The sequence below is a fragment of the Quercus lobata genome, unplaced genomic scaffold, assembly GCF_001633185.2.
Source record: "Quercus lobata isolate SW786 unplaced genomic scaffold, ValleyOak3.0 Primary Assembly Scq3eQI_2004, whole genome shotgun sequence".
In the NCBI taxonomy this organism is placed as follows: Eukaryota; Viridiplantae; Streptophyta; class Magnoliopsida; order Fagales; family Fagaceae; genus Quercus; species Quercus lobata.
In genome coordinates this window covers 1-16,778 of record NW_022154720.1, presented here as the reverse complement: position 1 = coordinate 16,778, position 16,778 = coordinate 1, and the positions used below count along the sequence as shown (strand labels likewise).

Sequence of the window (16,778 nt, the reverse complement as noted above, 5' to 3'; positions counted from 1 at the left end):
GGCATAGGCATAGGCATAGGCATATCTAAATTCTGTAGCTCAATTATAGCAAAAAGAAAGAGAGAGAGAGAGAGAAATTTTAATAAGAGAAAAAAATGGAGTGCTGTAGGGAAAGGCCAAATAGGAGTGACGATCACTTGTCGGTGGAAGAAGAAGCAAAGTTGGAAGCAAAGGCAAGAGAGTACTTTGATGAAGCAGCTCCAAAGCGCCACACTAAGCCTCAGCGTAGTGAGTATTCTACTCAATATGTCGATGCTCTCTCTAACTCAAACTCAAATAATGACAACAACAACAACAACAACGACAACAATTTCATCCCCGAACTCGTTGAGTTCCAACGTCTCGAAAATGATCCTCAGGTTGGTTTTTCTTTTTAGACAACTTCTATTCATTTCTCAATTTGTTTGTTTGAAAAAATGAAAAAAATAATTAACAGGAAAAATGTTTTTGCGTCTGCCGGGAGTCGAACCCGGGTCTATTGCTTGGAAGGCAATTATCCTAACCGTTGGACTACAAACGCTTGTTGCGATGTCTTTTTGTTAATTATTATTTACCCATGTCTATAAAATTTGACATGCTCTGTTCTGTAACTGACTAAAGCAGAAGCTGATCTACGATGGAGGCAAAGTGACAGAGGAATTTGTGGAGACAGAGTATTACAAGGATCTCAACTGTGTTGACAAAGAGCACCACACGGTACTAATACTGCCACCTACAGTGCAATTTTGTTTTTCTCTCTTTCTTCTCTAGTTAAGAAATTAGTAGCCTCTTATGGCACTTTTTTGTATAATTCATCACTAATATCTAACAAAATCAACATGATTATCAAAATGTTTCATAAACCAAAAAGAAAGAAAAAAAAAGGGTTCCAAATATTTATACGTTCTATTCACAAAATTGTACTAACTAAAAAAGAACCAAGTAGTTTATTATTTGTTTTGAGTCTTTTGACACTGTGTTTCCTTAACTTCAAACCAATAAAATCACATGGCTACTCATTCAATGCTGAGACATAATATATGAAAGACCGTGTAATAAAACAATTAAAATTTTATAATTGGATCTTTGCCTAGCAGAGAAAAAAAAATTGATTGTTTTAAGTATTTGTAATTTAGACAGGAACAGGGTTCATCAAAATGGGGGACAATAATGGCCAATGCTTCCACCTAGAACCTGAGTCTGTGGCTAGCTGCCACACCTCTTGCCAACGTAACCCAGCCACTAATGATTGGATTCCTGGTTCTGCTAATACGGTACACACCAGTCTGCTTGCTTCTATGAGCACTTAAAATTAATATGTTTTTTCACCAAATTTCCAAGTTGGGTTTTAACTAAATTATTTGGATGAATTTTGTTTCAGGTAATTCATGCTTCAGACAAGCCAAAAAGGAGTGAGAATTAAAAATTTGGAGAATGGGTGCCATTCTGATTCAGCCATTGTTTTCAATAAAGATCTAGAATTTGCATATTTTCTAGGCATGTTTATTGTGACTTCGTATGGAAAATATCTGTTGGATATGAAATGGTATCTGCGTGGTACCTGCTTGGGTTTAAGAGAGGTACGGATGGTTGTGTTTGGACTGTGCTATGTAGCCTTTGTACTCTGATTATTGTACTCTGATTCTGGCTCTTAAGAAAATTCTCCTTCTTGGCCTAAAGAGGGAAACATTTTATCAAGTTCTAGCGAAATTTACATTAAACAAGGCTAAGAAAAGATATTTAATGCATACATAATTAGATATATACGTTATTTTTTTCAGAACCCCACAACCGCCAAATAGATGCATTATCCCTCTCATAATGAGATTCACAAACTAAATAGAAGGAATAATGTATACCTCCAATGTATTAAATAATAATTTTCAGTACGGGGTAATTATTCAATATTCTTTACACGTAGTTAAACCACAAATACTTCAATATATTCCAAGTGATGAGAGGTTTGGATAGAAATTCAATATTATTTTTTTATTTTGCTAGGTAAATTAGGGGAGTGGGTTCTTGGGGTTTGAATCCTACTTATTCTAGCTATTAAACTGTCACTTATGCATTCGATCTCTGTACAAACCTTATGAAAGAAAAGGTAATTATTAGTTATTCTAACTATTTTTATGATAATTTTATGATTATCCAATAGTTGGGAGTGGGGGATGGGGATTTGAACCTTGAACATTGAAGGATGGAAACACCAAGATATGCCACTTGAATTCAAGGCTTATGGGTTGTTTGGCCAAGGAAATTCCATCACTGTAATTCATATACTTAATCCTAAAATGCATGCCGACCTCTCTACCATGACCTCTCTACCACCTCGCCCTACCCTTCTACCACCTCCACCATATCCACAACCCCCTCCGCCACAACCTGTCCAACTTCAGCATCCATATACACCATCACTACCACCACCATCACTACCAACTTGCCATCCTTATAACCCATATCATCCCTATTTACCTTTTTTCACACCACCACAATTTTTTTGGCCAACTTTTGGTCAGGGACCACCACCACTCCCCTTGATACCTGTACCCATAGCTTCCCATACTGATACCGTTTCACACCCTTCAACTTTACAATCAAAGCCCACTGCTACTCCCACACAGCCACCCAAATCTCAACAGCCCAATCATAAAACACAGTCAGGGGGGTTAGAGAGGATTTCAGCTGTCTTTCGTATTGATTCAAAGGTTTTTTCTTTAGCTTTTGAGGGTGGTAGGATAGATTCCTCTGCTATTCATGAATGATGGGGTAAGTTCCATGGCTCCATTAGGGTGGGTCGTTCGGGTTTGGGTTGGATTATTGCTTGTTTGGCAGACCTAGATCAATGGAACTTCCGAAAATCACCTTTTTTCAAACGTTTACGTGAGAACTCTAAACTTTTGGAGTTTATTAGTAGATTTAACAAGGGTGGCTTTTTTGTGGAAATCTTTGAATACCACAATGGTGTAAGAAGGGGTTGCCTACAGGTTCCAGAGGGACCAAGATAGGTGGTTGGACTTTGTTTAGAAGAAGATTACGTGAACATTTTTTGGGGAAGACGATTGCTAGATCGGAGGAAGAGGTGGTGGCCGGAGGCGGAGAATTTGAAAAAGCAGTTGACATGCAAAAACCCCAAGTTTGGAAAAAATTAAATGGCCACGAAAATAAAGGGAGTAATTTACGTGTTGTGCAACAACTTCTAAATACAACTGATCAGCGTAATCAGTTTGAGTCTTTGGGGGGATTTGATGCTTCAAAAAATTCTGCTAGTGTGTCAACAGCTGGCAGGCCTATACATGCATGTCATTTAAAATGGACCCAGGCCCACTTTTGTTTAAAAATATCTATTGACTTGGTGGGTGAGGGTAAACGGACTGTTTCTTGGGGTAATTTACAGCCCATTGTAAGTCGACCTGCTCAAGCCCACCAACCCAATTGTGAGAATGGGTCAGGCCAACTTTTATTTGACGTGTCCAAACATGTCTGTATAGGCGATGGATCTGATAATTTACAAATGAAAGAGTGGGTGACTGGGCAAGGATCGAGAACATACGAGTATGAGGAAGGGGAGATCCCAAGCTCCGGTGAGGGATTGGGTGGCTCCCCTACTGCCGATACAAAGTCCGATGAGAAACTGTCTCACAAGGCAGAGGTAGGGGAGTTCCAGAGCTTTAGCAAGAGGCTAAGCGGCCCTCTTGCGACTGATATGAAGCCCGATGATAGTGTTTCGGGTTCAAATGATCACAGTGATACTGTGGAGACTATCTTGAGTGCCAATAGAGAACCGGCACACTTCCCAGTTGCCGATGATCAAATTGTGGACCAAAGGGTTGGGTTTTTGATTGCCAATACTGCTGTTGGAGCTCATTCGACAACCACTAAAAATTCTGGGTGCCCAGTTCAGGTTCAGAGCCAAGTGAGGGTGGGTTCGGACTTGAAGTTTCCTATTTCTGAGGTGGGTTGTGGATTGATTGACTCTGAGGTTCCTATACTGATTTAGGATGCTTCTTTGATGTCGGGTAAGGATGACGAGGCTGTTAATCCTGAGGTCATTACACCTTTGGCTTTGTGGGACCCAAATGGTTCTTTTGATCTCATCTCTATGGAAGATGGTTTAGATGGGTTTTCAGTGGAAGAGGTTTTGGAGCCTTCAGAATGGGTGAGTAGGACGATTAAAGATTTTAGTACTTATGTGGGTTTCCCAATTGATTGTTGTGAGAGACAGTGTATTGATTTTTTTCAAAAACTTGAGAAGGTTTGGGAGCAGTAAGCCAATGTTGTTACTACTCGTTGGGTAAGCAACTCAAACCAAAAGGTGATGAGGGAGTTAAGAAATTTGTTTTCATCTATTAATTACGATGGGCATTCTGGTAGAAGTTCTAGAGGCAGTTTGAAATCCTCTAGTTTGGGTTCATCTGTTGGTAAATGAATTTAAAAATGCTGTCATGGAATGTGAGGGGTTTGAATAATCCCCATAAAAGAGATGTTGTGAAGAATCTCTTAAGGGAATGGAAGTGTGATATAGTATGCTTGCAAGAATCTAAACTAGACAGTACCAGTTCCAGCTTGGTTAAAAGTCTCTGGGGTAGCCCTTTTGTAGACTAGGGGGGCCTTAGATGCCATACATACAGCTGGGGGTGTCATTCTGGTGTGGGATAATAGGGTTGTTGAGAGGGTAGATTCAGTAGTTGGAAGTTTTTCAATTTCAATTATGTTGAAGGGTGTGTCAGATAGCTTTGAATGGATCTGTTCAGGGGTGTATGGACCGACTGACGGAAGTCTTAGGGATGCAATGTGGGCAGAATTAGACTTAGTGAGATCACGGTGGGCTGGGGCTTGGTGTTTGTTTGGAGACTTCAATGGTATCCATTATCCGGCTGAGAGACTTGGCTGTAATTCTTTTAGTCCTGCTATGTTTAAATTCTCAGATTTCATTGCTAAACATTCACTGATTGATTTGCCTTTGGTAGGAGGTGAATATACTTGGTTTCTTGATTCTGATAGTCCTTCTATGTCTAGACTTGATAGAGTTTTGATGACAGCAGATTGGGAAGAGCATTTCTTAGATGTGACTCAAAGAACTCTCCCTAGGATGGTGTCGAATCATTGTCCTTTGCTAGTGGAGGCAGGTGGTATGTTGAGGGGGAAGAATCCTTTTAGATTTGAAAATATGTGGTTAAAGGTGGAGGGTTTTGTGGATAAGGTTCGTCATTGGTGGAATGGTTATCATTTTGTGGGACCTCCAAGTCATGTTCTAGCTTGTAAACCGAAAGCCCTTAATAGGGATTTGAAGCACTGGAATAAGCATGTTTTGGAGATGTAGCTTTTAGAAAAAAGAGTCTTTTGACCGAGCTCTTAGACATTGACATGAGAGAAGGGAGGCAGGTGTTGACTCAAGAGGACAAGACTAGAAGGTTGGCGGTTAAATCAGATATAGATTTTCTGGCTTCTTTGGAAGAGATTTCTTGGAGGCAGAAGTCCAAGGCTCTGTTTATCAAAGAGGGTGATAACAACACACAGTTCTTTCATAGAATTGCCAATTCCCATAGCCGAACCAATCAGATTAGGGGTGTGGAGGTGGATGGCGTTCTCTTTGAGGAGGAGTCAGATATTACAGATCAGGTGGTGGATTTTTATTAGAGATTATATCAAGAACCGAAAGCTTGGAGACCTACTATTGATGGGTTAGAGTTCGCTTGTCTAGATGAAACTGAGAGGTATATGTTAGAGAGAGAGTTTGAGAAGGAGGAGATTATTGAGGCTCTTAAGGATGCAGAAGGTGATAAGGCCCCTGGGCCAGATGGGTTTACCATGGCATTCTTTCAGAAATGCTGGAGTGTTTTAGAAGGGGATATATTGGCTTTCTTCAAAGATTTCCACAGCTAGTGTGTTTTTGAGAAATCTCTTAATGCCACGTTTCTATGTTTGATTCCCAAGAAGATTAATGCAGTAAATATCAAAGACTTTCGTCCTATCAGTCTTGTGGGTAGCCTTTATAAATTGTTGGCTAAGGTGTTGGCTCATAGGCTTCGAGGAGTGTTGGATAAATTGATATCTGACTCTCAAAATTCTTTTGTGGGAGGGAGACAAATTCTTGATTCGGTTCTTATTGCTAATGAATGCTTAGACAGCAGGTTGAAGAGTGGTATTCCTAGTGTTATAATAAAGCTGGACATTGAGAAGGCTTATGATCATGTGAATTGGAATGCACTATTTTACCTTATGGATAGGATAGGCTTTGGGGCAAGATGGAGTAGGTGGATTAAGGCGTGCATCTTTACAGTTAAATTCTCAGTTTTGATTAATGGATCCCCTAAAGGTTTTTTTGGTAGTTCTCGTGGTCTTCGCCAAGGGGATCCTTTGTCTCCACTTTTATTTCTAATGATTATGGAAGTGTTGAGTAGACTGTTGAAGAGGACAGAAAATGGTGGCTTTCTTTGTGGATTTAAAGCGGGGTCGCATAGACGTGGGGGTATCCATATTTCTCACCTTCTTTTTGCTGATGACACTATATTGCTTTGTGATGCTTCTAGGGAATAGTTATTATATGTGCGGATGTTGTTGATTTTCTTTGAAACTATTACAGGCCTGAAAGTTAATATAGGCAAGAGTGAGATTGTTCCTGTTGGCGATGTCGGGGATTTGAATGGTTTGGCTCGTATCCTTTGTTGTAAGGTGGGCACTCTGCCTATGAGATATTTGGGCATGCCTCTTGGGGCACACTATAAGGATTCATCAATTTAGAATCCTATTATTGAAAAGATGGAGAAACGGCTTGCTGGATGGAAAAGACTGTATTTATCCAAATGAGGTAGGCTTATTTTGTTAAAAAGTACCCTATCGAGTCTTCCCACCTACTTTTTATTTTTGTTTACTATCCTTCAGGCTGTGGCTGCAAGAATTGAAAGAATTCAGGGGAATTTCCTTTGGGGGCCTCAGAGAATGTTTTTAAATATCCTTTAGTTGCTTGGGATAAGGTATGCTTGCCAGTTGAGTGTGGTGGTTTGGGAATCTGAAGAGTTAGGCTGTTTAACAAGGCTTTACTTGGGAAGTGGTTGTGGCGGTTTGGGAAAGAGAATCATAGATTATGGCGTCAGGTTATAGCAGACAAATATGGAGAGGCAAGAGGTGGCTGGTGCACTAGAGGGGTAAGAGGTGCTCACAGGTGTGGGATGTGGAGGAGTATTAAAGAAGGATCAGAGAAGTTCTTTAGCCAAATTTTGTATAATGTGGGGGAGGGTAACCGTGTTCGTTTTTGGCATGATACATGGTGTGGGCCTACTCCTTTGAATGAACTTTTTCCTTCCATGTATGATTGCTCTGTTTCTAAAGAAGCATGAGTCTTTGACTTGGTTGTTTCAAATTCAGAAGGAAGTAGGAGCTGGAATTTATTGTTCCGTCATGGTCCTCAGGATTGGCAAGCAACCACTGTCTACTCATTCTTTGAGTTTATTTATTCGTCTATGCCGAAGGGTGAGGGGGATGATCGGCTGATCTAGAGATTAACTACATCTGGTGTTTTTGATGTGCGCTCTTTTTATAAGCTATTAGTTAGTTCCACCACTGATGCCTTTCCTTGGAAGGGTATATGGCATACTAAGGTGCCTAGACGGATATCTTTCTTCTTATGGACAACAGCTAATGATGGGATACTCACCATTGATAACCTTATTAGGAAAGGTCAGTTTTTGGTTAATAGGTGTTGTTTGTGTTGTTGCGATGGGGAATCAGTGGATCACCTTCTTCTTCATTGTAAGTTCTCTCATGCCTTATGGTGTGAAGTTTTTGCAGTGTTTGGGATTCAATGGGTAATGCCAAGGTCAGTGAAATCTTTTTTCTTTATATGGAGAAACTGGTTTGGAAAGCGTCTTTCTATCATTTGGAACATGGTCCCGGCATGTTTAATGTGGTTAGTTTGGCAAGAACGTAATGCCCGCATTTTTGAAGACAATGCGAGAACTTTGGAACATTTAAAATGTTTACTTTTTCGTACTCTGTTTCTTTGGGCTCGTATTTGGGGGTGTACGAATTATACTACTGTAGCTGATTTTTTAGTTTCTATTTCTTTTAACTCTTGATCTTCTTGTATTTGTTTCTTTGTTCAAAGTGTTCACCATCGTGAGCACGATGTTCAATTTTTTTTCAATAAAAGTCTTATTACTTATCAAAAAGAAATTTCATCACTTGATTTTCATCACTCATCACTTAATTTTTCACACCCATTTGGCATCATCACCCAATTTCTATCATTCAATATTTTTCATACTATTTGTGGGTCCATACCTGTCAGCCGATGTAGCTTTTTCTTTTTCTTTTTCTTTTTTGTTTTTGTTTTCAATACCCAAACTCACAGAAGCTAAAAAAACAAAAAAAAAAAAAAAAAATTAGAACTGAAGACCGAACCAGTGAAAAAAAAAAAAAAAAAAAAAAAAAAACTAGAATAGATTGAACCAATGAAGAAAAAAAAAAAGAACTGAATAGCCAACCCAGGATAAGAAAAAAAAGTCAAAAGGTAGTCAAAAGTTGTGATTGTAGGTCCCCTATATGTGTTTAATTACAATATTACCATTGAGTTATGAATTATGAAACTAAAAATAGCCAAAATGTGTTTTTCAGTTTCCATAACTCGTAACTCAAAAATTCGAGAATTGAGTGATGGAAACAGAGTTATGAAAATGGAGTTATCGTTTGTCAAACAACTTTTTTGCTATGAGTTCCACCATTTTTAAGTTATGAAAACTAAGAATTGAGTTATGGAATCGCCAATCCAAACAGCCCATTAAATTGTTTATTCTAGCAGTACTGCAGTACCAACAACCAATACAATCTTTGAGAAGTTATGTTTAAGAACATGGCCCACGTTATTTAATAATGAAAATTATTATTTAACAGATAGAATCAAATGTTCAGTTTTATAATCTGCTTTCCTTTATTTAGGAGACCAGGTTGCCTTACTTATAAATAAATAAATAAAAAAGAATCAAATGTTCAGTTTTATACCACGAAGTATGAACAACAATCAGCTATCCAGTACACTGGATTAACAGGTTGGGTCAATTTTGCAACAACTAAATTAGCTAACAAAGTCAGCAAAATAAACAAATAAACAAATTACTAACAAAATATACCTATAGGACACAAATGGGAGTACTGTACATTGACATGAATGCTCTTAACAAGATTGTAATAACTAATAAGCGGCAGAAATTTTAAGATGAAGTAAGCATTCTGAACTAAAAGTACAGAATGAGTGACTGTTGCTCTAATAGATCTCTTAACACTTTTTTGATAGGTAATCTATAGCACTATCCATATCAGAAACTAACATGGTTGAAAGATCAACAAAATCTGCTGAATTTGAGCACATTGAGCAGGTCATTGATTAATGCACATGTAAGAGCACCATACTTTGCTTCTCCAGATCCCCTTCCATATTTCCATATTTATGATATGGTTACACTCCAGTGATGTACAAGCTAGCTGCGAAAACAATGTCTCGCTTTATTGCATTGGAAGCAATTTCCATTTTCTTGTAGAGTGCTGAATTACCCATAATAGCTGCAGCATTTTTAAATTCACGACATGTCTCATCCAGTCTTACAATGGTGCGCACTATCAGGCCTTCAGGAACATCTGTAAGTTCACAGATATCTGCAAATGGAGTGCCCTGCCAGGAGAAGGGAAAAAAAAAAAGCAGCATGAGACGGTGAGCCACTGCAAAAACAAGGGATAAATCTAATTTAAGTGCTCTAAAAGACAACCTTTGCCCATTCATAAACCACTTCAACAAGACCAAACTTTAGATTGTCTCTGGCATACTCTTCAGGGTTAATCTGTACATTGAACTGGGCTTGAAGCTCCCCAAGTCTTATTGCTGTGTCATATAATCTGGAAAGAAAATAGCAAAATACAATGATTATATAAATATTTTTTTTATTATTTATTTATTTTGTGGGGGTGGGGGACCAGGAAGAAAGTGGGGGAAATGCAAAACCTCAATGTCCATCATATCAGTACTCAATTTTCAAGACTACCATCTAGGAATTTCATGACACCTGCCAAAGCACATAACCTCACTAAAGAGAATAGTTCCATGGGCAAAATTGTTCAATATGAGAACTCAAAAAGCCAGATCTTTATAAGCACATAACTTCTCCCATACATACCACTTGCCAGGATAAATTCAAAATTTGCAAATTCATGGCTATCACCAAAGAAAATTATACAAAACCCCCCACAATGATCTCCTAGTAGAGGCAAAGCTACTGATCTATCCTCCAACCCTATACATCCACAGCATACTATAATGGGGAGCAATCTACCAAGTACAGCAAGAAATCTAATTATCAGATCTTTAAGATACAAGGAGAAAGATGATGGGCAAAAAGAAGGGGGAACTAACCTCTTTTTGGCCTGAGACAGCTTGCGAGTAAGAGAAGGTTCAGAAGTATTCTTCTGCTGAAACACAAAGGCTGACATTAATGCCACCGCTTCTTCTGGTTCCAGATCATCTAGCTGATTCTCAAATAAACACTCTGTGCAAATCAACTCCTCCCCTGAGTTCATCTCACAAGCAACACGGCCTTTTATTTGAACTACAAGGTCAGCATCTATACATCCAATATCCTTCAGAACGTCTATCTGCAAATGCACAACATAAAATGTTCAGCGGAATGTTTTGTGATTGAGTATTGACACAATTTACTTCAGATTATCAAACTGCCACAAAGTTGAACAATTAAAAGAGGTGAATGTCATGAGAACATACTCGACCCTGAAAGTCTGGCATCTGCTGAAGTGCTTCATCTGACATTTCAAATTTTAGAGCATTAACTTCCTCTTTGTGTCTCTTTATCTCTTTTGCTAGTTTAATGTGTTCTTCCAATTTTATACACCCATGGCACTTATTCTTTGACATCTTTTCCAACAGGTCAGTCCACTTGTTGTAAGCTTCCACAAGATTCACGTCTTTCAACTTTAGATCTGAAACAGAATCACCAAGTGTTTACATGTACGCTACTATCAAATTTTACACACGATTTGCTTCATATTCAATATAGAGTGAATGCACAAGTCAAAAGGTTACTTTTCCCCAAAACTGATATTTTAAGTTAGTTGAGACATGGTCATACCTTTCTTTGGATCTAGGGCTGGAGGGTACTTATTTCCATCAGATTTCAGTTCCAATAGCTGTTGAACTGTCTTGGAGTAAGCAACACTACTACCATCTTCAAGAAGTCGAACTTGGTCAATTCTTATTTTGCAATTGCATATGCATAAAAACCCTGTAACATCAATTCCTCGAACCTCATAACTCACCCCAGCAGCAGCACCACAGTGAGGTAATTTTATGTTGATAACCCCAGATCCTTTGCGAGAAGTGACAGAAGAACAATAGTCTTCCTCAAGGGCACGTTTTGCTTTTGGTGCCATATAATAACCTCCTGGGAAATCTGCATTTCTTTTATCTTGTGAATTAATGCTAGCCAGGGGACTTTGTGCTGTTACTGGTAAATTAGGTTTCAGCACTAAAACAATGTATTGTTTGTTACTAGCAGAAATTGCTTTCACAACGACTCCAAGCAAGTGGTCCTGGGCCTGCCAATTGTGAATGATTTAGGTTTAGCCCCCATAATTACATATATCCAAACAGCTAAATGAAGGAATTTTAATAATATAGTTCAATGAGGATAATATAAATGCAGTTATTATGAATCTAACAGCATATTCCACTAAACGTATGGTCAAGGGAGTTAATGTCATCACTGCAGAACCAGTCAGCTATATAAACATATGAAGTGCCACCTCATCAAACTACAGGTTAAAGATGTCAACTTGATTTTCTTCCTCAGGTATGAATTAAAAGAGAAATTTATGACTCTAGGAAAATCCTCTTTTTTTTTTTTTTTTTTTAAGTCTAATCCTAGTTGTTATTCATGCATTTTTTCTCTTAAATGTATGTATAATTTTAGTCACACTTTGTTCAAAAAGTATTTTTTTGTTATCATACACCAATCAAAACCAACCCATATCACAAGATAGTATCAGTTCTGGTCCAAATTAGTTCCTGGTCCTGGAAGATGATGAATGGTTAGATTAAATATCAGCAATCAAGAAATTTACTAAGTAAAACAGGTGTATGAATACATAATTGTATGCAGGCCAGCAAAAAATACCAACACTTCACAGTCCAGAACCCCTCCCCCAAAAGAAAAACAAAGAACAAAAAGAATAAAGAAATTATAAGGTAGTAAATTTAATGGAGTCTCGATTATATAAGTATTGGAACACCAGGATACAGTATAAATAGGAACTAACCGATGTTGATTTCACAACTACCACTCTTCCAGGTGTAAGACATTGTTGGGCAGCAGGTAACTGCATTACTTTTTCAGATATCGCACTGTCATATTTCTCAGCATCTGCGTACATCTCATAGTATTCCTCAATAGCTGGTTCACCTTTTATACATCTACATGCAAACAGACATGCTTCAGACAGTGGAAGACAAAAAAGAGCATCAAAAGTAGGCATCTAACAACTAAACCCGAATACCCTTCCCTTACCCCTTACCCTCATGTCTTAGATGGAAATGTAAGTACATAGGATTCATCTAAAAAAACATGTGAGTACAGAGGACAAAAATTGAATCTTTTTTTCCCAGAGGTGTGTGACAAAAATTGGATCCACCCTAAGAAAGATAAACTGATATTAAAGGATAAACCATATGCAATTAATGAAAATGTAATGATATTATAAATTATCTTTACATTCATCAATGATACTTTTTCATGACCATAGGGTGTGTGCATAACCAAATCATAAATGTTAGATGGTCCCCTCTCCCCTTCACAATTAAAACAGCATAAAATCCACAATACAGCCAGAAATGCCACATCTGATTCTGAAAGTCATATTCTTAAAAACAAGGTGCTTAATTTCTTCATGATAAAAGTTTTTATTATGCCGAAAAGTGTTACTTTTTCCAACCCAGGACTAATATATTGCTATTTCAGCATTCAAAAAAGTTGAGAAACCATCTTTTAAAGAATGAACATAAAAAAAAAAATGGAGTAAGAGAAAATTCCAAGACAAATACAGCAAGTCGAAAAAGAAAGAATTTTAATGTAGTCAAATGATGAAAGTATAGAGGTGATGCCAGCGCCTTCCACCAAAAGCGACAAATCACAGGTTCAAGTCCGATAATCAACTTTTCTAATAAATTGGGGTTAAGGCTGCCTACCATGACCTTTCCCAAACCTCGCAAAAGTGGTAGCTTTGTGCACTGGGTACGACCAAATCACGAAAGTATAAGAAATTGATTTTTGTAATAGAGTTCAATTAAAGCAAACTATTTTAATATGACACACTAATGCTTAGTGCAAGCACGATGCATAAGACCAGCTTTTATTAATAAAACAAAAAAATATGTAGATGATTAAAATACTTTTTTAAAAATAGTGAAACTTATTTTAAATTTCTTGAAACTATTGGTAGTGAATTTTTATTTGAAGTAGTGTTTTCAACCTCGTTGAAACTTTGGTAACAGAGTTTCATCTAGAAAAAAATTCTCTTAATAATTTTAATATATTTATAGTGCAGTGAGGGCTTTTTATCATACACGTGGCATAAAGGAAAATATCCACTTGCCACAACTATTACATCTAAGAACTAACTTTTTTTTTTGGTTGACATAGGATAACTTCACTCAAATTAGTTGCGCAGAGCATAATGTAAAACAATCCTCACTGTTAATTAAACTTTTATGGGCAACTGACCCCACCCGCCAGAACCAATTACTAAGTAATCCAGGGGCTTTCACCCCTGATAGGCTAAGCAGTTTATCCCCATGCATAGGAGGCCAAACTAACGATATGATATACACATTAAGTGACGAACAAGAGAAAACACATTTAGGTATCCAAAATCAGACAAGACGCTTTCCGGAGCTTCATCAACACCATTTATTGCACTCCTGTAAGGGGGTTCGGTGAGGATAAGAGATGTTGGCTGCCTTGTAAGAGTAAGGGGTTCACGGTTAGTGCTTACTATCATCTCCTAGTTGGCCATAGTGAGCAGTTTTTCCCTTGGAAAAGCATTTGGAAGCAGAAGATTCCCTCTAGAGTGGCTTTCTTTGTTTGGACCGCTACCTTGGGGAAATGTCTAACAATTGACAATTTAAGGAAAAGAAAGGTATGCATTTTGGATTGGTGTTATATGTGCAAATCTAATTGTGAATTTTTTGACCATCTTTTCCTTCATTGCCCGGTTGCTTTGGAGTTGTGGGATATGGTATTTGGTTTATTTGGAGTTTATTGGGTTATGCCAATGTTTGTCGTTGGGCTATTAGCTTGCTGGCAAGGTCGTTTTGGTCACCATCGTAATGGAGATATATGGATGGTTGTTCCTCATTGTTTGTTGTGGTGTATTTGGAAGGAGGGAAATAGTAGGTGCTTTGAAGATAGCGAGCGTTCCATGCCTGACATCAAGCTTCTATTTTTTAGAACTTTATTGGACTGGTTCTCTTTGTGGAGGAACCATCCTTTTTCTTCTATTTTGGATCTACTTGATTTTTGTAATGTTCGTTCTTGATTTGTTCACCCCTATATACCCCCTGTGTACTTGTGTGTCTCCCTTTTTTTATCAATGAATTTTTATTACTTATCAAAAAAAATCAGACAAGACAAAACATCTGCAGTACTAGCATGCATTGAAGCCTGAAGTAAAGAATATTTATTGTGAAGAGTATATGTCCGTTAATAACCAAGATTCTGCTGACATACTCAATAGTTTTTGTGGGTTGAGCAAGCTTTCGCATTAGAAGTTGTTGTTGCTCGGGAAGTTTCTTCTGAGCATGGAATTCAGCAAAACTTCTTTTCAGCATGTCTTCCACCTGCAATTAGGGTCCCCCCAACCAACATTGGTTAAATAAACTCCCTTGATTAGTTGAAATGGCTGAGAAAAAACTTAAGCAGAATAATGATTGATGATAGAATGCAGGAGACAATCTGTTGGACTGTAATTATTAAAGGAGACTCCTCAAGAACATGCAAGGTTTTCCCAAAAAAAAAAAAAAAAACCTTGACAGGAAGTCAGTCCAAAAAGGTTATTGTAGATACAGATCCTCAACCACCATTTCTCTATAAAACTGAAAACATCTCACTGATTAGCCTGAAGAATATGCCCACTATATCATAAAAATATCTATGTATTGCTTTCCCATTCATGTCCTACATAAGTATGGATGACTAGTATCTGTACTGATAGCCCAAGCTACAACCACTTTTGGAAAGAAGCTCAGCTTTCATAGAGAATTTTATCCAAAACCCTTATTCTAAGATAGGAGTTGCATAAATTGAATATTGTACCTTCAATTCTTCAACACGGAGAAGATGTAGAATCATGATATAGGTCAGCCGAAACTGAGACTCAAGCCTAGTTGGACTTCCAACCATAACATGCTTCAAATCACTCTCTTCTAAGATTTCATCACGACACATAACAACCACTGTACCAATAGAATCAAGTCCTCTTCTGCCAGCACGGCCTGCCATTTGAGTGTACTCTCCTGGCAATAATTGTCTAAATTCCTTGCCATCAAACTTCCTTAAAGTATCAAAAACAACCTGCAAAAACCTCAGTTAGGTTAAATTCTAATACAAAAATGTCAAACCTACAACTGGATATAGCATAGCACATAAAGATATGGAAAATAAAAACTAATTCGTCATAATTAGTAATTCTTGATGTTTCTACTTCTGGACATAAAACCATACACCAATACACACAATGCCATATTTAGTGGATGACAAGAGGGGACCTTATGCCCAACTATGTTTTATCCTTCATAGATGACTGTTCATACAACTTTATCAAGCTGAGGAACACTAGCATGACCATAACAGCTTATCTGTAGCTTGATGCTTACATTGCAAACAGAAAACGTTTTTGTTACTAATGCAACAACAATTAGAAAGTCAAAAACAAAAGTTACTATAACCTAGAATGTCATGGAACTAACTACTTGATCGATCAGAATAGCAGCCAGTTTTATTGACTTTCAAAAACCTGAACATTCAAGGTTTCAGTAATTAAAAGATGTATGCAAAACATACAGGTCAGTTATAAACCTAGTACAACGATTGAATACTGGAGCAGTGAACAACTCCTAATTATGGTAAAAGTAAAACCATCAGACAAGCCTCACCGTTCTTGCTGGAGCATTGACCCCCATTGCAAATGTCTCCGTTGAAAATAGAACCTAAAAATAACAGAGATAAGCATCAACCCACTATAGCTTCTCCGACTGTTAAAACTCAAATACGCACAAAAATAACGTTAGTGAAACCTCAACTCTGATGCATTATAAAGAATTGGATTGCAGCATTTCCTCAACCTCCTAAGAGCATTAGGGATAACTGAAGCATCATTTTGAGAAACCAAATTTGAATGTCATACAACACTGAAAGAGTCTACAAGCATATTTACCTTGATTACACCACGGCAGAAAAGCATCTCAACTACTTCCTTAACAATTGGAAGCAGCCCTGCATGATGGACACCAATCCCTCTATGAAGTAGGCTTTGAACTCTAACAATCTGTACATCACATTATTTTATTATCTCTAACACCCAAATAATGGTGTAAATTGGAAAAAAATAATAATAATCAGTAAGCAACCAAACCTGTGGTAAATTCCTGTCAGATCCCTTTAGTCGGGAAAATGCTTTGTCACAGAAAACACGAATCTCACTTTTCTCAGAACTACTAGTGAGGTCAGTTCCATACATACTATCAG

The 16,778-nt window shown here is 37.7% G+C and overlaps 3 protein-coding genes and 1 non-coding gene across 5 annotated transcripts; 2 read left to right on the top strand and 2 right to left on the bottom strand.

The window, feature by feature from the left end:
- LOC115973110 (suppressor of Mek1-like) lies at window positions 1-1,677 on the top strand. 2 transcript variants are annotated; one of them, XM_031093344.1, is made up of 4 exons: window positions 1-359; window positions 601-696; window positions 1,116-1,253; window positions 1,361-1,677. In XM_031093344.1, the coding sequence occupies exons 1-4, from the start codon at window positions 96-98 to the stop codon at window positions 1,400-1,402; spliced, it is 540 nt and encodes a 179-aa protein (XP_030949204.1). In that variant the 5' UTR covers window positions 1-95; the 3' UTR covers window positions 1,403-1,677. The 2 variants fall into 2 exon arrangements, with proteins under 2 accessions (XP_030949204.1, XP_030949205.1); XM_031093345.1 differs by having other exon boundaries at window positions 7-359; window positions 604-696.
- TRNAG-UCC lies at window positions 449-520 on the bottom strand. The gene has a single exon. It is a non-coding gene; the product is annotated as a tRNA-Gly (tRNA).
- A 3,669-nt stretch (window positions 1,678-5,346) lies between the features above and the next one.
- LOC115973116 lies at window positions 5,347-7,319 on the top strand. The gene is made up of 5 exons (XM_031093355.1): window positions 5,347-5,601; window positions 5,920-6,451; window positions 6,566-6,654; window positions 6,865-6,923; window positions 6,998-7,319. Exons 1-5 carry the CDS (start codon window positions 5,347-5,349, stop codon window positions 7,317-7,319), a joined length of 1,257 nt encoding a protein of 418 aa, XP_030949215.1.
- Window positions 7,320-8,949: 1,630 nt separating this feature from the next.
- LOC115973117 (DExH-box ATP-dependent RNA helicase DExH11-like) lies at window positions 8,950-16,772 on the bottom strand. Its single transcript, XM_031093356.1, has 11 exons — window positions 16,666-16,772; window positions 16,468-16,578; window positions 16,187-16,240; window positions 15,348-15,605; window positions 14,763-14,872; window positions 12,298-12,451; window positions 11,112-11,577; window positions 10,748-10,962; window positions 10,382-10,620; window positions 9,741-9,867; window positions 8,950-9,646 (listed from the first exon to the last, which is right to left on the bottom strand). The coding sequence occupies exons 1-11, from the start codon at window positions 16,768-16,770 to the stop codon at window positions 9,434-9,436; spliced, it is 2,052 nt and encodes a 683-aa protein (XP_030949216.1). The 5' UTR covers window positions 16,771-16,772; the 3' UTR covers window positions 8,950-9,433.
- Window positions 16,773-16,778: the final 6 nt, after the last annotated feature.

Coding starts and splice junctions, on each gene's coding strand:
- LOC115973117 (XM_031093356.1), bottom strand. CDS start 16,770: ATGTATGGAACTGACCTCACTAGTAGTTCTGAGAAAAGTGAGATTCGT. Junction 16,579..16,665: donor CTGACAGGAATTTACCACAG/GTTTGGTTGCTT, acceptor TGTGATGTACAG/ATTGTTAGAGTTCAAAGCCT. Junction 15,606..16,186: donor TCAATGCTCCAGCAAGAACG/GTGAGGCTTGTC, acceptor AGGTTTTTGCAG/GTTGTTTTTGATACTTTAAG.
- LOC115973110 (XM_031093344.1), top strand. CDS start 96: ATGGAGTGCTGTAGGGAAAGGCCAAATAGGAGTGACGATCACTTGTCG. Junction 360..600: donor GTCTCGAAAATGATCCTCAG/GTTGGTTTTTCT, acceptor AACTGACTAAAG/CAGAAGCTGATCTACGATGG. Junction 697..1,115: donor TTGACAAAGAGCACCACACG/GTACTAATACTG, acceptor TTTGTAATTTAG/ACAGGAACAGGGTTCATCAA.
- LOC115973116 (XM_031093355.1), top strand. CDS start 5,347: ATGAGAGAAGGGAGGCAGGTGTTGACTCAAGAGGACAAGACTAGAAGG. Junction 6,452..6,565: donor GGGGTCGCATAGACGTGGGG/GTATCCATATTT, acceptor AAACTATTACAG/GCCTGAAAGTTAATATAGGC. Junction 6,655..6,864: donor CTCGTATCCTTTGTTGTAAG/GTGGGCACTCTG, acceptor ACTATCCTTCAG/GCTGTGGCTGCAAGAATTGA.